This window comes from Arachis ipaensis, chromosome B09 (assembly GCF_000816755.2).
Source record: "Arachis ipaensis cultivar K30076 chromosome B09, Araip1.1, whole genome shotgun sequence".
NCBI lineage: Eukaryota > Viridiplantae > Streptophyta > Magnoliopsida > Fabales > Fabaceae > Arachis > Arachis ipaensis.
In genome coordinates, this window is record NC_029793.2 from 109255162 (window position 1) to 109280005 (window position 24844).

General features: G+C 31.9%; 2 protein-coding genes across 2 annotated transcripts; both read left to right on the plus strand.

Annotated features, from left to right (window-relative positions):
• Positions 649 to 21802, plus strand: LOC107616834 (inositol oxygenase 4-like). The gene is made up of 12 exons (XM_021112249.1): positions 649 to 841; positions 18556 to 18612; positions 18718 to 18832; positions 19611 to 19692; positions 19798 to 20002; positions 20162 to 20221; positions 20587 to 20639; positions 20876 to 20998; positions 21094 to 21163; positions 21331 to 21409; positions 21503 to 21584; positions 21693 to 21802. Exons 2-12 carry the CDS (start codon positions 18582 to 18584, stop codon positions 21717 to 21719), a joined length of 927 nt encoding a protein of 308 aa, XP_020967908.1. The 5' UTR covers positions 649 to 841; positions 18556 to 18581; the 3' UTR covers positions 21720 to 21802.
• On the plus strand, positions 936 to 2554 carry LOC110266908 (inositol oxygenase 4-like; the record flags this gene model as incomplete). The annotated part of the gene is made up of 4 exons (XM_021111963.1): positions 936 to 1141; positions 1919 to 2000; positions 2106 to 2310; positions 2469 to 2554. Coding segments are annotated over 4 exons (579 nt in total), but the record flags the coding sequence as incomplete, so codon positions are not given.

Here is a 24844-nt window from a genome sequence, read left to right on the forward strand (position 1 = left end):
AAATTATCTTATCATAAAAATACTTTATCATTTTTTATTTATTTATCTGCATCTATATAGAGGAATTTAATTTACCTTCTAATTTATATAAAATATAAGATTATTTACTAAATAATTATATGAGAACGGACACAATAACATGTTAAGATCATTAAGATGTAATGATTATCTACTGTATTTAAATTATTAAAAAAAATAAAAATTTCAATATTCTTAGTTAGCATGGATTAATTAAATATCAGTACACATAAATATACAACATAATATAAATTAATGATCTCAATTTATTTTTTTACTTGACAATAATTAAGATCGAGTATGATCTCATTATCATAATTAATAAGATGGGATAATAAGATATTTCTCTCAATCTGATGTTCTTATCATATAAAAATAAATGAAATGAGAGAATTTATTTACATATGTAGGGACATTACTGTTTTTCTAGTAAGGAGGAAAAGATAATGTTACAAGAATTCAAACAAATTGTCGGTTATAGAAATATAAATGGAATGTTTTTTTTTTTCAGAAAAGAAAATTCTTGCAAGTATTGAAACAGGTGTTATTGGATTATTATGACGTATAGATGGGTGAATTTGGAAAGCACACTAATGGCATATAGTTGGTGGCATAAATTTGATTAATTGAAAAGTTACTAAGAATGGTATGGTTTTGGTTTATACAGATAATGATAAATCCTCCGAAACGTCATTTTAGTTAAGGACTCCAAGATTTCAAATTTCACGACAAGGACTTAGTGTTGTACTATATAAACTCGTTTTGTCTTAGGTTATTGTCACACCCATTTTCACTGGAGTTTCATATCCCTTCTTCCAAGTTTCTAAACTTCTTTGTCCTGTGCTTCGCTTCTTGCTTATTTGAAATAGAGAAAATGACCATCCAAGCTGAGCACCCTGCCCATGGTTTGATTATGTTTTTCTTCTTCTTTTAAAAAAAAAAGTATTGGAGCGTTATTTTTTTTTCTGGGTAGAAAATCCCATATATCTCAATTTGTTTTTTTTCTAGGTTCCCAAGCTGAGGAAAAGAAGAATGTGCACACCGAAGAAACCAGTGAACTTGTGTTGGCAAAGGACAGAACGTTTAAGGCTCCAGAAAGCAATGCATTTGGCCAATCCTTCAGGTTTCAGTTCCCCTTTCAATATTCTCTTTTATTTGATTTTTATTTCTTTGATTTAAAATTTATGATTTTAAGCAGCTAACGCCATATATTTGACATAAATTCACTCATCTAAAAATATTTAAATTAATGTAATAAGACATATAAATAATTATATCTCTAATATAAATTTTGACATATATAAAAGTCTTATTTAAACTTAAAATGTGATTGTACATAGATATTTTTTTCTTTTAAGATTTTTTATCTTAATTTTTTTAATAATAAAAATTAAACTCTAACTTTCTTTAGTAATAGAAAAGACATATAAATTGCTAGATTTCTTTATCTAATATTTTAACAATTTAATTTTGTTTTAAATGTTAAATATGCAACTAATTACACATGTCAATATAATTTAAAAATAAAAAACCTAACTTAAACTTAGTTTGCTCTAATTTTACTACATAAAGGGCGAGAAAAAATTTGTATCTTTGTGACCCACGTTCTCTCAATAAAACTGAGATTTCTTTTTTATATTTTTGAAAGAATTTAATTTTGATCACAAAGTAAAACACTTTTCATATATATACCAAATCATATATCAATAAATATAACAACTTTTTATATATAATTACTGTTTAAATAATCATTTAAGATATTGTGTAAAATAATTTACAAATTCATAACCCTTCATAAATAGCTTACATATACCATACAATAATACACATACAAATTTGTAAAAATGGCTTCAGATATCGATCAAAGTGAAATTAGTCTTTTAATGAGATTATTTGACAGGGATTATGATATTGAAAGTGAAAGACAAAAAGGTGTGGAAGAATTCTATAGATTACAACACATTAATCAGACACATGATTTTGTAAGCCAAATTCTTATTTTCCTCAAACATGTTTATATATACTAATACACAATAACATGAAAGCTCAATGCTAATTCATGAAAATTTCATTTGCTAATAATATAGGTAAAGAAAATGAGGGAGCACTATAAGAAATTGGACAAAGCAGAAATGAGTATATGGGAATGTTGTGAGCTGCTTAATGAAGTAGTGGATGATAGTGATCCTGATTTGGATGAACCTCAAATTCAACATTTGTTGCAAACTGCAGAAGCCATTAGAAAAGATTATCCTAACGAAGATTGGTTACATTTGACTGCTCTCATCCATGGTAATTAAATTTGAAATCTTAGATTTTTTTTTAATTTTCTATTATAAAGGTTAATTAGTTTAATTTTAGTTATTTTTTGTCGTTTTATTTTAAGAAAGTTTTTTTATTATTGATAGATAGTTAATATGAATTGACAAATGAATATTTGTTTATTTCAGATCTCGGAAAGATTCTTCACCTTCCTCAATTCGGTGAGCTTCCTCAATGGGCTGTTGTTGATAAGAACTTTTCTTATTCTTTATGATATTTTTTTTTTTTGAAATGGAATAATCTTTTGACTATTATGTTTTAGAAATAAAATTTAATTACAATATTTAAAATTAATTATCATTTTAAAACCATAATACAAAACCAAATTTTTATTAAGTCATTATGGCTACATTAAGGTTGAGAGAGTGTAAATAATCACCCGTAATTTTATGTATTATGTAGTAAATATGATCTCTATAGCAAAAGCAAAGTTTTGGTGGACGTCGAAAAAGTGAAGCCATACTATCAATCACTTATTGACAAGGTGGGGGCACAAATTTCAGATAGATTATTGCTCATTTTATTTTATTTGAATTCCTTTTCTTGTTTCTTAATGTGACGTTCTTACTTTTCTTTTTGAATGGTTTTATAGTATTTTCCAGCAAAGCTGAAGTGGTGAAGAATCAATATAAGCTAATTAATGGATCTACCTCAAGGGCCTGGAGGGAATTGATTAATTTTCCTTGAGAGCAAGTTAAAAAATAGAGACCGATTGCATATATGTGTTGTAATGTATTAATTTCTATAATTACATATATGTGTTGTAAATCACAAACAGATTGCTTTATATGAGGCTTTTCGGTGATATATATACTCAATAATATGATGTAAACTATTAAAATGAATGAATGATAGATGAACTTGTATATATATGAATTCTTATTCATACATATCAAAATAACAATCAATTAATACAGTAACTACTAGAAAAAATTATTTTTAGCGACTATTTATTTTATTTTTAGTGATTATTAAAATAGTCATTATTATAATTACTAGCAATTAGAGATTAGCAATCTTATATTTTGTAACTAAAAGATTTTAGCAGTAATTATATAATTGCCAATAAAGATCTTTTTAATGGCCGCTAAAAATTATAACTTTTTGTAGCAATTATACAATTGTCAATAAAAAAATTTTTAATGGCCCCTAAAGTTATAATTTTTTGTGACCATTTTCTCAAAATTTTATATGGCTACTAAAAGTAATTCTAAGATTATAATATTATTCACTTTTAGTTGCTATTATTATTGCCGCTAAAACCTTAACACATTTTTTACTTATATTATACTCATTTTATTAAGACTAACAATTTATCTTTTTTTCTAAAATCTCAAATTATTTTTTCAGACAATTATTATTATTTGTAAATAATATAAATATACTAAAATTAATTATTACAAAATACTCTTCTATTTTTAAATAAACAATAAAATTATATAGTATATAATAACTTTATATACTTAAAATTATTTATTTTTGTTCAAAAAAAGACGGGGGCAAAGCCTATGCTTGCCCCTCCTTGGATCTGTCCCTGAATGTAATTGCATATAATATTTGAGTTCTAAGTATTAGCATTTACATTGAACATAATTATACATATACTTATTTTACTATTTTACAATGATAATAAAATCTATTACAAAACTTCAGATAAGAATAACCATAGAAAAGCATGTTTTTTTCACTCTTCAAGCTTTCTGTAATACCCTACCACACACAGTTTTAAAATTAAATCGTAAATTAAAGGTGGCGAGGCATTATGATACCTAAAATAAAGATACATATATAATATTTGAAGAATAATAATATCATTAGGAGCCTGTGAAAAAATTTTTTAAACAATTGACAGCCATTAATCACACTCAAATCATGTTAATGCAAGTGAACATCGTATACAGAAGCAAAACAGGTTTACATATATAGGTATGTAAGTTCTGAAATAAGATATTTAATAATTATTAGTCTCGAGCCGTGAAGAAAAAGCCGGCTAGAATATTACACCAGAATGTTCTTGTTTTTCCAAATAAAAACTTCTAATAGGAATATACAAAAAAGATTTCAAATGTAGAAAAAACTCTAAATAAATAAAAGTGAACTTCAAAAGAATCTCCTTCATTTCGCCAAACAGAATCCCACACACTCAACGAGGTGCGTCACGCCCTGTATTTGAAAAATAGAAAAACCACGATGGGTGAGAATTCGAAGGTTCCCAGTAGAGTAATAGTTCCAAATAAAGACTATATAAAGAGATATGAACCCACTAGGCAATCCTAATTCTTCAACTTCACAGAAGTTCAAGTCCAGGATTTTAGCTAATCCCAACCGGGTCAATTTGCTAAAGTCTCAGTGTTATCAATTACCTTTAACCTCAACCATTTCCAATATAATCTCATCTTTACTCCCAATATCCAATTACTCGGTTCAGTATTCAGTTCGGTAATTTCAATCACAAAAAAAATCAATACGGAGTTAATTGCTAATTTTAACATACTTTGAACTACCAACGATCTCATTCATTCACATAGTCATAATAACCATTAATTTCAAGTCTCAAGTCTCAATTGTGAAACCATACACAAAAAATCAGAAGTACAAAACAAATACAACTAAAGAGCAATCACAACAAATAGTACATTTAACAGTTAACAGAAATTCAATTGGACAAACCAAAATAGTTATGCACACTCAAACAATAGCAAACAAATGCACATGATATATGCTTGTCCTATTGGCTGTGAGCTCACTTGTCGGTTAATCTGCTAGATTCGACACATCCGGTAGTGAACTCGAACATGATCTCTCGGTTGTGCATCTTCAGAAGGAATATAAACGAATGAGAGTGTCTTTTCCCCTTCTCTTGGAGGAATTATGAAGGAGTGTGTCTTTCCACATATGAAAGAATGTGCGTTTTCACCTTGCAACCAGAGAAGACCACCGCTGCCACTACGTCCTACTTCTTGCGCCGCCGCCGTCGTCCAGGAGGCTGCCGCTACTATTCACCATCAACGTTCATCCTCACGGTGTTGCCATTATCCTTGAAGTTCACGAAAAGAGAGACTGACGGAAGAGGGTGGCGCACACGGGAGAGGAAGAAGCTGCCTCTGTGTCGCCGTCGTTGACAAGCTCAGCCGCCTCGCCTTTGACGCCACCGAGGGTTAGCTGCTGGTGAGAAGGCACCATCGCGTTGGGGTTGCCGTCGAGAGGGAAGCCGTCGGCGCGCGCGCGCACACACACACACACACACACACAAACACACACACACACACACACACACACACACACACACACACAGAGAGAGAGAGAGAGAGAGCAGGGAGCAGAGGAGAGAGAGGGGAGACCCGTACCCAGCCACCGCCACTTTTGCAGCTCGAGACCTACTGCCGTTGCCAGAAAAACACTACTAGTAAGGTTTTAAGTATTGGGTTTCATTTCTTTTGAGTTTCTAAAAGTGTTACAACCATTGCATGTTAGTTTTAGTTGCCGTCGCCGGCGTCCAGTCGCCACTGCCGCTTGCGGTGGTTGCTGGGGTTGCCGCCAAACCGATTCAGAGACTGCCGCTGCTTTGTTTTGTCATTACAGTAAGTATTTTTGTTTTGGAGACCCTGCGTTAGCATTCTATTACGTGTATTAAAGTATTTACAATGTTAATGGTCTTAGGAATTAGAAACCGAGTTTGCATCTGACGTTTGAGGCTGTTATGCTATTGAGAAAGCAAGCGGAGTTGAGGTTTTGGTTGCCGTCGATTTGGGTCGAGATGAAAGTATTTTTGTGAGGCGTTTGGGTTATGGTTTCGACTTATCAAGGTAGGGGCCTTTTTAAAAAACTACACTTTATTAATTGAAAGTATTATATATGGATATTGATGTGAGAAAATGTATCTTTGAATGATTGTATAAGTCTTATGTATTGTTGGTTATCTTAGATGAATATGAATGCTTGTTTGGCTGAATTATTGTTCGGTTTTGTGAAACGGACTGTTCTGGAAATGCTTCTTTAAAGTTATTTTGTAAAAGCTTTGAAATTGAGTGTATCCTGTTGAAAATTGATTTGAGTTTGAATTGGTATTCTTGAAATCTAAAAATGATGCACTTTTGGAAACAACTTGATTTTGAACTGATTTGGTTTTGAACCCGTTGAAGAGGGTTGCGGAATGGTTTGGTTGGGACCCGGAAAGGGTGGCAGAGTCCAAGTTTTAGGGGAGGTCTGCCGAAATTCCTATAAAATCCGAGACTTTATTGAAATATTATTTGGAAAATTATGAGTTAAAGACTTCTACTATTTTACTTGGATTATTTAAGAAAGGGATGACTTATGCTTTTGAAATGAATTATTAAAAAAGGAAACTATGATTTAGTCTTGTTTCTTAAGAAAAGTATTATATCTCCTTTGGGAGCAAGTTATTTTGAAGGAACTTATGTTTTAAGGTTGTTTTAAATGTAAAAAGGGTTTGTCTTTGAATTTGACTTGAGGGTTTCAATTGGAGGAGTTTCAATGACTTTGAAAGAACGTGAAAGTTTATTGACAAGTCTAATTTTACAATGTTTTAGGAAAAGTTTAAAGCACTCTTTGAATTCTGAGTTTTTCAAGACTAAAAAAATCTTTGAGTAGTTTGAAACTCTTTATATTTAATCATGGGATTGGAGTTGGTTTTGTTTAAGTAAAAGAAATAGTTTTGAAAATGTGTTTGGAGTAATTGATTACACAACTCGGTTTGACTTAGATTCTATTTTTTATTACTCAAATAAGGAATCCAAGGTTTTAAAGATTTAAAACGAATTTGATGAAATAAATTATGTTATTCTCCCTTAAAGACTTGAGACTCTGCTGAGGAACTTTTGTCACCAAATCCTGTTTTAGGATGAATGATTTTGAATCTCTCAGAAAAGACTTTTGATTTGGTGTGGTTTTTGAAAAGTTATGGAAAGATGTTGAGGAAGGTGACTTTATTTTAAAAAAAGAAATTTACGTTTGAGGAAAAGTGGCTTGTGAGCCTATAATGATTTGAGAAATGGGGAGTTTAAAGTTAAGGCTGGAAGGAATTGATTTTTGATTTCAAAGTAAAGAGATTTGAGAAAAAGTGATTTATGACTTGAGTGATGTCTTTATGAGTTTGATGATGTTGGATGGTGGAAGTGCTATTATGTTATGAGCCGGATGGCAGTACATGATAATGAATTATGGCTAGTTGTGGATTATGCTATGAGCCGGATGGCTGTATTGATATTAAATTATGGGTGAATATGAATATGGATGATTATTGATTTGATAAAGTGATTGTTGCACTTTCAATTATCTGAGATACGAGTTTTCTTGGGTGAAAGCAGTGGCTAGCCACCACGTGCTCTGGGTTGAGACTCGATACTCTACTGACCCTATGTCGTAAGTGTGGCCAGACATTGTGAAAGTTCCGGATGAGCTCGCCCCCGTGGATAAAAACCAGTGTGGGTGTTGTGTGATTATGATTATGATTGTGAATAACTCGAGTTACGGATGCACGACAGAGGGACAGTCCAATGGTTAGCTACCAGGACTTGTCGGGTTGGCTTTATAACCGACAGATGAGACTCATCAGCCACTAGGATAGGCATTCATCATATGCATCTATGTGACATTGTTTGGGTGTGCATATTGTACTTGGGTGTGCATATTATATTTGGTTTGCCCATGTGATTAATTGTATTTAACTATTAATTGTTCTGCTTGATTGTGTTTGAATCTTCTTACTTGTGTTTGTGACTGAAAAATTGGTTGGATTGCAGTGGATTGGCTGTTGTTTGGATTGTTGGTGCCTAGGGCCATGGTTGATTATGAGATGGGCCAAAGGCCGTGTTTGGTTTGTATTTTTTTGGTTTAGGAAAGTATGAAAAATTAAACTGGTTCAGCATAGACTCAATGAACCTATGCTTGGGACAGCTTGGTCCTTCATGCTGTCTAGGAGAAACTTTTAAAAAGGTTTTGGAATTTTTGAAGAGTTGACAGTTTTCTCTTTTAAAAAGGATTTCAGATATTTGAATGTATGTTTTTAGTTTTGAAAGGATACATAAGGCGGATATTAATCACTGTACTTTAAAAAGAGTTTTATTTTCACGTATCCTATTATAATAATTCTCTAATCCTATAGTGAGAACCAGTGAGGACGACGTTCTCACTCCCCTATAGGTCTTCTCTTTTCCAGGTTATGGACGACGAGGTTCGGAAGAACTTATATATTCCTCTTCTGTTTAAAAGATGTTTCGTATTGTATTAGTTACTTTTTCCCTTGCCTTTATCTTTACAAGTTTGTTTAAGAGGGATAGGATCTTGATTATGTAATTCTTGTTAAACTATATATATATATATATTTATATATATCTGATAACATTTATAAAGTATTATTTTTTTGGATTTTTACTACAAATCAGCTCTATAAACTAAGGTTTTATAATTAAAACTTTGAAGTAGCAGTGAGAACTGTTAATACGTTGGTCAGCCCAGATCGTAGTCCCGGTTGTAAGTCCTAACTAAGGCAGTGAATCCGTTGGTTAACGAGGGTGGTCCCGTAACTCACAAAGTTCTAACCATAAAATGGCTAGTTTGTTGAGAACGATGAATAGTTTAAATCTAGGAAAAAATAATTCTTTAGTAATAAAAACAGATAATGATGAAGCATCCACCTCTGAAACTAAAAATGAATTAGAAATAGCTAAGTTAGAAGAAAGTTTTCATAATTGGAATATACCTATAATAGATAAAGATAAATTATATAAAAAGAGAAACTTATGGGAAGGAAGAAATTATGAAATTCATATGTTAGAATATTGTAAACCAGGAACAAGTAGTAATAAGATTATTACCATCTTAGAAGAAGATAAGTTGAAAGAACATAGCAGTAAAGGATATAACTTCATTCATATAAGATTAATACAAGTAGCCATAAAACCTAATTTTAGAATAGGAATTAATCTGCCTATATTATTAACCTTAAGAGATATCAGATTCCAAAATTTTAGTGACTCATTAATAGGAATATTAGAAAGTAACTGTCATGATGGACCAGTTTTTTTAATTGTTACCCAAATTATGCCATGAATTTAAAAAATGAATACACATGGCAAGCCTTAAAATTGTAAGTAAGATCTGATGAGACAATTATAAATGAGAAATATGATCCATTCGAAATAATCTATAGAATATATTATAAAATTACTGAGGTTAATTATGACTTTAAAGCATTAAGACAATCCTCAAAAGAAGAAACGATAATTATGCATGCAAATCTAAAAAGATCTAATATACAAACCCCTAGAAGATTAAGACATGAAGAATTAAAAAATAGAATGCCTGAAGAATGGGTAATACCTGATGGTATTGAAGAACCACAAATACAAAATACTAGGATAAGAGAAATAATAAGAGAAGGACCAGATATTAGAATTAGAATGAATATATCCCAATCATTAAGAATTTCTGATAATGTTGAAACTATTAGTCATAGAAATTCTATAGATAACTTATCAATAGGAAATATGGATAATATTGTAGGAATTGACAACAGAAGGCCACATATAGCCACTGCTGTATACAAATTACCTTCAGAATTTGATCCAATGGAATCACAAGTCTTATCAGTAATTATTAAGGAAGAACCATTTAAGATTGATAAAGAATGGATAAGACAAGATTTTAATGCTGATTATAATAAACCACTAAGAGATTGATATTTTACCAACCATTCAGAAAATGAAGTTATTAGACTAAGAGAACTATTCTATGATTTTACGAAAGAAAATAGAATTAGTTTATACTTCTTTGATTGGTATGTTAATTATTACTCTAAAACCGATAAGAAATTATGTCCTTTAACAAAGCCAACTGTTGTTTGGAAAACAAGCTCAGGATCAGTAATAGAATCTGAATATCCTCCTTAAAAAACTATCAAAATACCAATTGAAAAAGACCTATGTAACACCCTAATATTCAAATCCTTATGCTCGAGTCATAAGTCAATGATATTACGGTGGTACGACTCTCAGGTGGATTTATAATATATAAATATAGGTAATTTTCGAAAGGAGTATTAATCGAGAAGCCTGAAAAGAGTAGAAATAAAATCGCGAAGACGTATCACTCACGTTTTGACAATGAAAAGTTAAACTGCTAAGCCGAACGCGATATACGGTCAAGGCATAAAGGAGATTAAGAGATAGATAACAGATAGATATTTATAGCATAAGTAAATAGCCACTAGTCGCGACCCGCGAAGTTTAGGCTGACTAGAGTACAGTATGAAAGTAGTTGACAACAGTATGTCCTAATCTCTCCCGAAGAAAACATGAGAGCCTCTATAGGCAAATTCAAAAAGTTCAATACATAATATAATCTTTTCAAAATAAAGGTGGAGGGATTCTAATTAAAACACGAAGTAGAGGAAATGAAGATCTTCGCCGTCTCTCAGACGACCCACAACTCACTTCCGAGCACCTGGACCTGTATCTGAAAAACAAGAAATATATACGGAATGAGAACCCCGGGCCCATGGGTTCCCAGTACGGTAAAAGTGCCAAATAAATACAATGCACTGCAATAAGACTCACTAAGCATCCTAAGCTTCTTCACCAATTATTCATCCTAGGTTCTTGCTAATCCATGAATAGGCAACTGTCATAAGGGAATGCTAAATCTAATTCATGTTTCACATGTTTCCCAACTCGCTGACTCTTCCACGAATCAGACTCAGAATTATAAGCAAAACCATCACCAGTTGTTCTGCCTCAGCAATTCTATATCAATACATCACACACTCACCTGGAGCTAGTGAAACCACATCACTGCGTCTACCCAGGGAGCTCCAATTATCTCATTCAATAATCATCATCATCATGCAATCGCATCATCAATTCATCTCATCAAGAACAGCCCTCATCATCCACCGACACCGTCATGAGGGGTCTCTCAGTTGTACAAACACAAGCAATACAGGCAAGTAATACACAAATATGGTACAAGTAGAACAAGTAGCATATAGTCAGATAACATAGCATATATGATGTAGAAATCCAAAACAAATGGCAAACCCAAACAATTCAAACATATGCAAATGATGAATGCCTGCCCTATGGCTGATGATATCATCTGTCGGTTATATAGCCAACCCGACACGTCCTAGTAGCTAACCATGGACAGAAACACCCATTGCGGAGCAAGTAGGTTTGAGCTACAACCCCCTTGCTACTACCCGCTCAACCCAGAGCCAGTGGAATAACCACTACTGCAGCTACTACCTAGGCGGGTGTTTAAAAGCTCAACTTGGAGCGAGTGGATTCACCACTACTGCCGCTACTACCCAGGTGTCACAATCTCTAACCTGGAGCAAGTGGGACGAACCACAACCCTTGCTACTACCCAGGGTCTCAATCTCTGTCCTGGAGCAAGTGGGACGAACCACAACCCTTGCTACTACCCAGGATCTCAAAACATACATTCGTTCAGTTTAGATGCAATCATCACTGTTATCAAATCTCAAACATTAACCTGGAGCAAGCGGGACGAACCACCACCTTACTACTACCCAAGTATCACAAATACACATGTATTCAAAACTCCATAATTAAACTCATTTATCATAAACATCCTTTCCCGTCTCATACCCGGAGCAAGTGGACAACGCCACTGCCTACTACCCGGGGTCACACATCACATTTCAATATTTTTCATTATTATCCATTTAACACATTCATTCATTAATTATATATGCATTATACTCAACCATTCGGCTCATGGTTCAATCAAGAATCGGCCATTTATCAATAAATATAGCCCTTCGGCTCATGGCATACACGGTACTTCCACCGTCATCCTCCATATCTCATATAATCATCTTAGATCATCATTGATCATAACCTTTCCCCTTGCTTCACTCGCAAGTTACCACATCCCCTAGCTCCTTCCTCATTTCTAGGCATATCATAATGATTTAATACATAAGGGGTGAGATCAGAGGCTTAGAAGTATGAGATTTGGCTTTAAAAACTCAAAAATCAACTTTGGCATGAAAATAGGGCCACGCGTACGCGCACTCCACGTGCACGCGTGGATGGCCACAAAACTCATCGACGCACAAGCGTCATACGCGCGGGTTGAAAAATAGCCAAACAACGCGCACGCGTCAGCCACGCGCACGCGCGGATACATTCGTGCCCCAGGCACAAAACTGGCACAATTCTTGGGAAAATGGCTGGGCATTTGGTGCAGCGCATCGACGCGCCCGCGCACACCACGCGCACGCGTCAATGATACTTTCTTGAAGAACGGCGCGTACGCGCCAAGTGCGCCTACGCGCGGAGGGTCGTTCTGCTAAAAATTTTCTAAGTTAAAAGCTGCAGAATTTACAGATTCAAACCCCAATCTTCCGACGGACATAACTTTCTCATTTTAAATTGTTTTTCACCCGTTCTTTGAAAGGCATGGACATCCCGGATCCAATTTCCTTTCTAAACAGATTTGGCACAAAATAGAGATCCGTAGTCCAAGTTATGTCCCGTCAAAGTATGCCCAAAAATCATGTTTTCATACAAAACCACAAGGTGCCATTTTCAAAACAAGCCATTTTCAACTCTTTTCAAAATCAACCAAAACATGCCAATTTCAACCCTTTCTGAAATCAATCAAAATGTACCAAAATCCACATCAAGCCTCCTCAACTCACACATTGACACTTTACCAAATTTTCCAAACCACATCCAACCATTTTAACACTTCTCAATCAAATGGCTGAAGGACAAACACAATATCATGTCATACATCCTTCCTCATCCCAATTTCTAATAATACCATTTTCAATCAACCATCATTATACATAATCAATATCATACCTTCTCAATACACCAAACATACAAGGCCACACAATTTTCAACCCAATCATTAATTCACATTGCATACCAACTATGCATATTAGCACCAACCATTTACACAATCCAAACTTAATCCTAGGGGCATCTAGCCTAGGAATTCTCATCACAACACACGGTACTTAAATAAAACTTAAACCGTACCTCTTGTAGCCAAACCAATTGAGCCTCTTCTATGGAAGTCTTCACCAACCTTAGCTCCAAGCCTCACCAAAGCTCCTCAAGCAATGCCAATCTCCCAATTGTGCACCAACATCACCAATTACACTAACATAACCAATATCACATACATACATCAACCTAGGGCTCATAAAAATGACAAATCACAAGGGTTTGAGCACCTCTTACCTCAGCCCATATGAAGTAGGGATAGAACCCACTTAGAATCCATGTTGGAGTATCCCTAAACACCCAAAATCACAAGATTTCAACACTAACTACCCAAAAACGTGTAACAGTGGGGAATTTCAAAAACTGGGCAGAGATGAATGGAATACTCACCACAAAACTTAGATAGAATTGTAGAGGATGAGAAGAGCAACGCGTGACCGCAAACGGCTCGTCAATCGGAGCTCCGTAGCTCAAGTTATGGTGATTTGAAGATCAAAGAGAGTTAGGTTTTCTCTCTTCTCTTCTCTCTTCCCAATTTCAGCGCCCAACACCCCTTCTTTAGGGCAAAATGAGCTGAAATACTCATAACTAATGTTTATATATGTTGGGTCTTGGGCCCACTTAGGCCCGGTTCACTTATTTTTGTCCGTTAGCCAAATTTTTGACCAAAACCTTTAAGATTAGCGCTCTAAATCGCACTTCAAATATTTCTACCTCCCCTAATTATAATTCCTCATTTCTTAATCCTATTTACTCATAATCAATTTTCTCAGCTGCAGTACCAGACAGGTCTCAGCCGGTACTGCCGGTCAAAATTCCACTGCGCGCTTTTACGCAGAAAACTATGTTTTTCGACTCGAAAAAATTCACTGAATCCAAATATCATATTTAAATTATCAAATTCCAATTGCCAAATCTTCCAATTATATTTACTCCTATTTAACTTATTATTTAATTAATTTCGATTAGACCGGGTATTACAACCTAGAAATTGAAGCAACACCCTATAAAGATAGAAAATGTAGAAGGAAATATAGAAAAAAAATATTAAGAAATTACATCAACAATTAAACATTAATAATACCATGTTAGATATAATGAAAAATCAATTAGGAAGAATGGAAAATATGGAAAAAGTCATTAAGGTAGAAAAACCCATAGAAAAACCTATATATAAGTTGCAAAGTTTAGATAATATTAGCTTAAAATTTAAAGTAGAAGCAGAAGTTGAAGAACTAAAAGAAAAACTTAGAAGTATTAGTCTAGGAAAATTGACAATTAATACATTACAAAAGGAAGAAGAATTAGAACTAAATAAAATATCCCATAAAAGAGATTATCCTAAAACAAGAAATTATTATTCCAAACCATCACCAGTAGATGTAGGCCTAGAAGAGAGAACATAATTAGTGCAAAATAGCTTCACAGGATCAGATTTAGTAGAATGAAATATAGATGGATTAAGTGAGCAAACCATCTTAGATCAAATGTGTAATATGACTATGGCTGCAACTGCTTATAAAATGAGGAAAACCTTCGATAAAGAATCAGCAATTATGATAACCCAAGGATTTATAGGAAAATTAAAAGGTTGGTGGAATAATTTTCTTAGCATCCAAGAAAAAGAATTGATTATTAATAGTATTAATCAAGAAGATCAGTCACCAGACGCTACATCCACATTAATATATACTATTATTAAAAATTTTGTAGCAGATCCTAGTACTTTTAAAGATAGGATAGGAACTCAATTAATGAACTTAAGATGTCTAAACATGTCTGATTATAGATGGTATAAAGATATTTTTATATCAAAAGTTATGATAAGAGATGATGGACATGCACCTTTCTGGAAAGAAAGATTCGTACGTAGTAGCCTTACCAAAATTATTCTCTGAAAAAGTATTACAAAAACTACAAACACAGTTTGGGACCCAGATTTCCTATAGCTCATTAACCTTTGGACAATTGCATAATATAATAGTACAAATAGGTATAGAAGTATGCACAGATACCAAGATACAACAGAAAATAAAACAAGAAAGTATCACGGGGAAAAGAGAGTTTGGCACTTTTTGTTATCAATATGGAATAACTCCTGAAAAAGTACCTAGTAGACAGTATAAAATTAAAAAGAAAAAATTTTATAAAAAACCTAAATATAATATAGACAAACCCCTTTATTATGAACAGAAATATTATAAAAAATTCCATAAAAATCCTAAAGGAAAACCTAAATCCTTCTAATAAGAAAAAACAAGTAACATGTTGGAAATGTAAAAAACAAGGACATTATGCTAATAAGTGTACGACAAAACAGAAAATAAATAAAATAGAAAATAAAGAGATTAAACATGCTCTGACAGCCATATTAATCAATTCAGAATCAGAAGAAGAATTAATTTATGAGGATTCTTCTAAAACTGAAGACTATTTTATACAACAATTAGACCTTATGTCAGAAGAAGAAAGCTAAAAAAAAATAGTGGAAAAGAAGAACAAAATAATTGTTTAGGCATAGGATTATGTAACTGTAGAAATTGTGAAAACACTGTAAATGTTTTAACTAGAGAACAAACCTCTACACTGGTCAAAATAATAGACAAGTTAGAAGATACTCCATTAAGAGATGAGTTCATAAGACAATTAGCTGAATTAGTTAAAAAAGAAGAAGAAAGTAAGCAAGAAATAAGACCAATAGAAATAAAGAAAATTTATAATCGTTTTAAAAACCCACAAGAAGAAGTTTCCCTTAATTCTCTCAAAGAAGAGATAAAAAAGTTAAAAAGAGAAGTTTCATAATTAAAGCAACAAAATATCAATATGGACTATAGATTACTAAAAATAGAAGGAGAAAATTTAATAAAAATCTAAGAACAAACTTTGAAAAATAATGTTAGTAACATAACAATTCCTGAGAATTATATTAACCTGGGTACAGAAAATTACATAAATATACTAACTTTATTAGTAAACTAAAAGTGGTTCACTACGATAACCTTAATAGTGGGAGAAGAAAAATTTGATTTTATAGCTATGATAGATTCAGAAGCTGATGTCAATTGTATACAAGAAGGATTAATACCTACAAAATATTATGAAAAAACTACAGAAAGAGTCCTAATGGCAAAAAATGATAAAATGACTATAGATTATAAGTTATCTAAAGTAAAAATTTGTAAAAATAGAGTATGCTTTGCCACTACATTCTTTTTGGCAAGAAATATATCTCATCAAGTTATATTAGGAAATCATTTTACTTTATTATTATATCCCTTTAATGTCGACATCGACGGAATAACTTGTACAAGAATCCCCAATCATCCTGTTCATTTTGAATTTCTCACTAGACCAAAGCAACATGAGCTCAATATGTTACAACACCTATCTACACAAGTTAGTGTTATGAAAACAGAAGCAAAACAAGTTAATTGTTTGAGCCAAGAGAAAATTTTACAACACCTACCACTCCAAATTAATATTATAGAAAGGAAGACAAGAAAAATTAGCTATTTAAACCAGGAAGTTACACATAAAAGAATAGAAGAACAATTACAAACTCCAGAAATACACGATAAAATAAAAGCAACTGAAGAAAAAATTAAGAAATAATTATGTAGTCTAAACCCCACAGCTTTTCAGCATAGAAAATTACATGAAATATCTTTACCATATGAAGATGGGTTTAATGAAAAAAATATACCAACAAAGGCAAAACCAATACATATGAACAAAGAGTATCTAGAATATTGTAAAAAGAAAATACAAGAATATCTGGATAAGGGTCTAATAAGACCTTCGAAATCACCCTGGAGTTGTACAGACTTCTATGTGATGAAAGCATTTGAAATAGAAAGAGATGCTCCAAGGTTAGTTATCAATTATAAACCTCTAAACAAGGTATTAAAATGGATTAGGTATCCCTTACCAAATAAAAGTGATTTAATTAAAAGATTAAATAAAAAAATATCTTTTCAAAATTTGATTTAAAATCAGGATATTATCAAATTGCAGTAAAAGAGGAAGATAGATATAAAACAACTTTTATAGTACACTTTGGACATTATGAATGGAATGTAATGCCTCAAGGATTAAAAAATTCTCCAAGAAAATTCCAAGAAATAATGAATAATATATTTTACCCGCATATAGAATTTACTATAGTATATCTTGATGACGTATTAGTATACTCAAAAGGAATAAAGCAGCATATATATCATCTAAAAAAATTTATGGATATTATAAAAGAACAATGATTAGTTTTATCAGAGAAGAAAATGAAAATTTTTACAACTAAAGTAAGGTTTTTAGGATATGAAATTTATCAAGGAACTATAGTACCTATTAAAAGAGCTATTAAATTTGTAAATAAATTTTCAAATGAAATAACTGACAAAAAAACAACTCCAAAGATTTTTGGGATGTTTAAATTATGTAGCAGAATTCCTACCTGGAATAAGAGTCACATGCGAGCCTCTTTATAAGAGATTAAGGAAAAATCCACCTCCATGGACAAAAGAAATGACTTCTATAATAATAAAGATAAAAAATGCAATAAAAGAAATACCTTGTATAAGTATACTAGATCCATCGACTAAATTAATTGTAGAAACAGATGTATCAGAATTAGGATATGGAGGAATTCTTAAACAAATACCTCCTAATAGCTCAAAAGAACAAATAGTAAAATATCATTCACGAATTTGGAACCAAGCTCAAGAATTACCCAACAGTCAAAAAAGAAATACTTGCCATAGTATTATGTGTTTCAAAATTTCAAGAAGATTTATTTAATAAAACATTCTTAATAAGAACTGATTGTAAAGCAGCCCCAAATGTTTTAGAAAATGATGTCAAAAATCTGGTTTCAAAATAAATATTTGCAAGATGGCAAGCTATTCTATCATGTTTTGATTTTACTATTGAACATATAAAAGGATAACTAAATTCACTTCCTGACTTTCTTACTAGAGAATTTTTGCAAGGAAAGAATGGATCAAAAACCAGCCTCCAGTGAAGATTATGGTCAACCTTTTGACCAAATAAAAGAAACAAAATTACCTATTACTCCTATACCAGCAAAACCATTATCATTAAGACCTATGACTATGTCACAGGTTGTAAAAGCATCATCATCATCATCACCTTCTAAGAGCTCTTTAATTACTACTAATAATAAATTCATATTATTGCAACCATCAGATCTCTATAACAGCTTCTTGCTTATTTGAAATAGAGAAAATGGCCATCCAAGCTGAGCACCCTGCCCATGGTTTGATTATGTTTTTCTTCTTCTTTTAAAAAAAAAGTATTGGAGCGTTATTTTTTCTTTCTGGGTAGAAAATCCCATATATCTCAATTTGTTTTTTTTTTCTAGGTTCCCAAGCTGAGGAAAAGAAGAATGTGCACACCGAAGAAACCAGTGAGCTTGTGTCGGCAAAGGACAGAACGTTTAAGGCCCTAGAAAGCAATGCATTTGGCCAATCCTTCAGGTTTCAGTTCCCCTTTTAATATTCTCTTTTATTTGATTTTTATTTCTTTGATTTAAAATTTATGATTTTAAGCAGCTAACGCCATATATTTGACATAAATTCACTCATCTAAAAAAATTTAAATTAATATAATAAGACATATAAATAATTATATCTCTAATATAAATTTTGACATATATAAAAGTCTTATTTAAACTTAAAATGTGATTGTACATAGATATTTTTTTCTTTTAAGATTTTTTATCTTAATTTTTTTAATAATAAAAATTAAACTCTAACTTTCTTTAGTAATAGAAAAGACATATAAATTGCTACATTTCTTTATCTAATATTTTTAACAATTTAATTTTGTTTTAAATGTTAAATATGCAACTAATTACATATGTCAATATAATTTAAAAATAAAAAACCTAACTTAAACTTAGTTTGCTCTAATTTTACTACATAAAGGGCGAGAAAAAATTTGTATCTTTGTGACCCACGTTCTCTCAATAAAACTGAGATTTCTTTTTTATATTTTTGAAAGAATTTAATTTTGATCACAAAGTAAAACACTTTTCATATATATACCAAATCATATATCAATAAATATAATAACTTTTTATATATAATTACTGTTTAAATAATCATTTAAAATATTGTGTAAAATAATTTACAAATTCATAACCCTTCATAAAAAGCTTACATATACCATACAATAATACACATACAAATTTGTAAAAATGACTTCAGATATCAATCAAAGTGAAATTAGTCTTCTAATGAGATTATTTAGCAGGGATTATGATATTGAAAGTGAAAGACAAAAAGGTGTGGAAGAATTCTATAGATTACAACACATTAATCAGACATATGACTTTGTAAGTCAAATTCTTATTTTCCTCAAACATGTTTATATATACTAATACACAATAACATGAAAGCTCAATGCTAATTCATGAAAATTTCATTTGCTAATAATATAGGTAAAGAAAATGAGGGAGCACTATAAGAAATTGGACAAAGCAGAAATGAGCATATGGAAATGTTGTGAGCTGCTTAATGAAGTAGTGGATGATAGTGATCCTGATTTGGATGAACCTCAAATTCAACATTTGTTGCAAACTGCAGAAACCATTAGAAAAGATTATCCTAACGAAGATTGGTTACATTTGACTGCTCTCATCCATGGTAATTAAATTTGAAATCTTAGATTTTTTTTTAATTTTCTATTATAAAGGTTAATTAGTTTAATTTTAGTTATTTTTTGTCCTTTTATTTTAAGAAAGTTTTTTTTATTATTGATAGATAATTAATATGAATTGACAAATGAATATTTGTTTATTTAAGATCTCGGAAAGATTCTTCACCTTCCTCAATTCGGTGAGCTTCCTCAATGGGTTGTTGTTGGTAAGAACTTTTCTTATTCTTTATGATATTTTTTTTTTGAAATGGAATAATCTTTTGACTATTATGTTTTAGAAATAAAATTTAATTACAGTATTTAAAATTAATTATCAATTTAAAACCATAATACAAAACCAAATTTTTATTAGGTCATTACGGCTACATTAAGGTTGAGAGAGTGTAAATAATTAATTATAAAAATATTTGTGTTGTAATTATTTTGATTCAATTTACAATATTTTAAATAAGACACATCCCTATATTTCATGTATAATTATTTTATCAATCTTTAAATTCCCAATTAGCTAGTTTTGGCATGTTACTTTAAATTCAAAATTTTAACCAAATGATTAAATATATATTTGCAGGAGATACCTTTCCTGTTGGTTGTGTCTTTGATGAAAAAAATGTTCACCACAAGGTAGCCTTCCTCTTCTAACAAAACTGTAAAAATGACCTCTTTTTTTGCATGTCTCTAAAACAATCATGTTAAATTTATATTAAAATCAACAATCAGTATAAAATACATATTAAAAATAAATTAAATTATACATATATTTATAAATAATATATAATGGTTAATTTTAGTGTACAAATAATATATTTTTATTCTAAAATTATCATCAACCAATAATATAAACTTTTTCTATGCTTCAGTATTTCAAGGAAAACCCAGATAGCAAAAATTCTGCTTATAACACTAAAGATGGAGTCTATAGTAAAGGGTGTGGATTAGACAATGTACTCATGTCATGGGGACATGATGACTATATGTATATGGTGAGTAATTAAATATATAGTTACAATTTATATATAATTTTTTTATTATTTTGTTCAAGATATATAATAAATTTATACTTCACTTGAATTTATAGGTAGCAAAGGAAAATGGAACTACTTTACCTTCACCTGGCTTATTCATTATTAGATATCACTCATTTTATCGTAAGTATTTTTATTTACTATGTGCTTTTCCTTTTATGTCATAAGAGAAGGCATTTTTTGTTGGGCAACAAAAGTTCATTTTATTTTGTAAACCAAAAAAAAAATCATAATTATTTTTTAGAATTTTCTTTCAATAACAATGTATTAAATTTAAAACTCTTTTGCAGCTTTGCATAAGGAGGGAGCATATACTCATCTCATGAGTGAAGAAGATTTTGAGAACTTGAAGTGGCTTCACATTTTCAAGTTAGTCTATATATATATATCAAATAATTTGCACACAGCATTTGGTATTATTACTAATCAATAACATCACCCGTAATTTTATGTATTATGTAGTAAATATGATCTCTATAGCAAAAGCAAAGTTTTGGTGGACGTTGAAAAAGTGAAGCCATACTATCAATCACTTATTGACAAGGTGGGGGCATAAATTTCAGATAGATTATTGCTCATTTTGTTTTATTTGAATTCCTTTTCTTGTTTCTTAATGTGTAGTTCTTACTTTTCTTTTTGAATGTTTTTATAGTATTTCCCAGCAAAGCTGAAGTGGTGAAGAATCAATATAAGCTAATTAATGGATCTACCTCAAGGGCCTGGAGGGAATTGATTAATTTTCCTTGAGAGCAAGTTAAAAACCTATTACAAAACTTCAGATAAGAATAACCATAGAAAAGCATATTTTTTTCACTCTTCAAACTTTCTGTAATACCCTACCACACACAGCTTTACAATTAAATCGTAAATTAAAGGTGGCGAGGCATTATGATACCTAAAAGAAAGATACATATATAATATTTGAAGAATAATAATATCATTAGGAGCCTGTGAAAATTTTTTTTAAACAATTGACAGCCGTTAATCACACTCAAATCATGTTAATGCAAGTGAACATCGTATACAGAAGCAAAACAGGTTTACATATATAGGTATGTAAGTTCTGAAATAAGATATTTAATAATTATTAGTCTCGAGCCGTGAAGAAAAAGCCGGCTAGAATATTACACCAGAATGTTCCTATTTTTCCAAATAAAAACTTCTAATAGGAATATACAAAAAAGATTTCAAAAGTAGAAAAAACTCTAAATAAATAAAAGTGAACTTCAAAAGAATCTCCTTCATTTCGCCAAACAGAATCCCACACACTCAACAAGGTGCATCACGCCCTGTATTTGAAAAATAGAAAAATCACGATGGGTGAGAATTCGAAGGTTCCCAGTAGAGTAATAGTTCCAAATAAAGACTATATAAAGAGATATGAACCCACTAGGCAATCCTAATTCTTCAACTTCACAGAAGTTCAAGTCCAGAATTTTAGCTAATCCCAACTGGGTCAATTTGCTAAAGTCTCAGTGTTATCAATTACCTCTAACCTCAATCATTTCCAATATAATCTCATCTTTACTCCCAATATCCAATTACTCGGTTCAGTATTCAGTTCGGTAATTTCAATCACAAAAAAAATCAATACGGAGTTAATTGCTAATTTTAACATACTTTGAACTACCAACGATCTCATTCATTCACATAGTCATAATCACCATTAATTTCAAGTCTCAAGTCTCAATTGTGAAACCATACACAAAAAATCAGAAGTACAAAACAAATACAACTAAAGAGCAATCACAACAAATAGTACATTTAACATTTAACAGAAATTCAATTGGACAAACCAAAATAGTTATGCACACTCAAACAATAGCAAACAAATGCACATAATATATGCTTGTCCTATTGGCTGTGAGCTCACTTGTCGGTTAATCTTCTAGATTCGACACATCCGGTAGTGAACTCGAACATGATCTCTCGGTTGTGCATCTTCAGAAGGAATATAAACGAATGAGAGTGTCTTTTCCCCTTCTCTTGGAGGAATTATGAAGGAGTGTGTCTTTCCACATACGAAAGAATGTGCGTTTTCACCTTGTAACCAGAGAGAAATGTGCTATCAGGAATATAGTGCCCGTCACACTTTTGGGATATAGTTCCCGCCACACTCTTGAGATATGGTGTCCTACACACTCTTGGGATATAATTTCCGCCACACTTTTCAATCATAATCACAATCAAAATTGAAACCACCATCCTAACCACAGTTGGAAATTGAACCGAAGAGAATTCTCAACCTTCTATCCAATCCCCGATGCAACAAGAGAGGGAATCCTCAACCTTAAACTTTTTCTCCGCAATAAGAGAGAGAATCCTTCATCCTCAACTTACCACTTTAATTACCACTTTACTTTTTGAATGTCTATCTTGTGAAACTTGCCCTCTATTGTGTTTTTCCAATTTTGGTAAAGTCTTGAAAACCATATAACCTTTTGCATCGAGCCTTCTGGTATCTTCTACTTTTACAATTATTGAACTATTTTCTATATTTAAATTATAAAATTAGTAGTTGTAAAATAATAAGATTTTTATATGATATTCTTTGTATAAATAAATACTTTAGGTTTAAATGCATATAGGATATGTGTATATATATAATCGAGTCAGCTCACGAGCTAATGAGCTGAGCTTATCCAAGCTCAAGCTCGGCTCATTTAATTTATGAGCTCAATTCCAAGCTCAAACTTGTCTTACTAGCTCACGAGCTCAGCTTATCGAGCTATTAACGGGTCGAGTTCGAGCTAGCTCATAAGCTGGCTTGACTCACTTCCAGCCCTATCCACACACATAAATCACACATATGCAGAGATGGATTAAGAGAAAGAAAGGGAGAAAGGAAAGAAGAAAGGGAAAAAGCTAGAAGCAAAGAGAGATTCGAGAAAGAGCAAAGAGGATCAGAGAAGAAGGAAGGGAGGAAGGGTGTAAGGTTCCACATCGGTTGGGGAGGGGAATGAAGCATGCCTTATAAGGGTGTGGATACCTCTCCCTAGCATGAAGTGTTTTGACGAGTGAGTGTGGGGGGCTTCGTCTATCATCTCTATCATCAAAGGAAAAACTGTGAGGCCTTGTGTGCCAAAGCGGATAATTGATGACAAGTCATCTTAGCCTAGTTTCACTAGTCTTTTTCTTTTGTTTTCAAATGCATTATGCACTTTCTTGAGCCATAAGCAAGCCAATTGGGTAGATTTTCATGCTTCCTTTGATTTAATCAACCATAGATGAATTAATGCAATTTCATGAGGTTTTATGCTATAATTGTCACATATTATGAAAGAATGAATATCTCATGATTTTGAGCATAGCTTTGATGTGTTTGGTTTATTAATGATAGGTGAAGAAAGCTTGGAGAAAGGTTGAAGCAAGAAGGAATGGCTAGGAGGAAGAGAGGACAAAAAGTTTGAGCAAAAGTTTGCCTCAAACTTTGGTTCAAACTTTTGGAATAAGTGAAAACGAACCAGGGAGCAAAAAGCTTGACCAAAAGTTTGCCTCAAACTTTTGTGCAAACTTTTGGGCAAAAAGCTTGAGCAAAAGTTTGCCTCAAACTTTTTGGCAAACTTTTGGCATCACAAATCAGCACCCTGGAGAGAAAAAGTTTGCGCCAACGTTTGCCTCAAACTTTTTGGCAAACGTTGGCGCCATGAACAACACACCCTGGAGAGCAAAAGCTTGCGCCAACGTTTGCCTCAAACTTTTTGGCAAACTGATGAGCGGATAATTTATACGCTTTTTGACATTGTTTTTAGTATGTTTTTAGTAGGATCTAGTTACTTTTAGGGATGTTTTTAATAGATTTTG

Excerpts from the sequence above, each read along its gene's own strand:
- LOC107616834 (XM_021112249.1), top strand. The coding sequence starts at position 18,582 with ATGGCCATCCAAGCTGAGCACCCTGCCCATG. Across the intron at positions 20,640-20,875 it reads AAAAAAATGTTCACCACAAG|TATTTCAAGGAAAACCCAGA; the intron begins GTAGCCTTCCTC and ends TCTATGCTTCAG. Across the intron at positions 21,410-21,502 it reads AAGTGGCTTCACATTTTCAA|TAAATATGATCTCTATAGCA; the intron begins GTTAGTCTATAT and ends TGTATTATGTAG.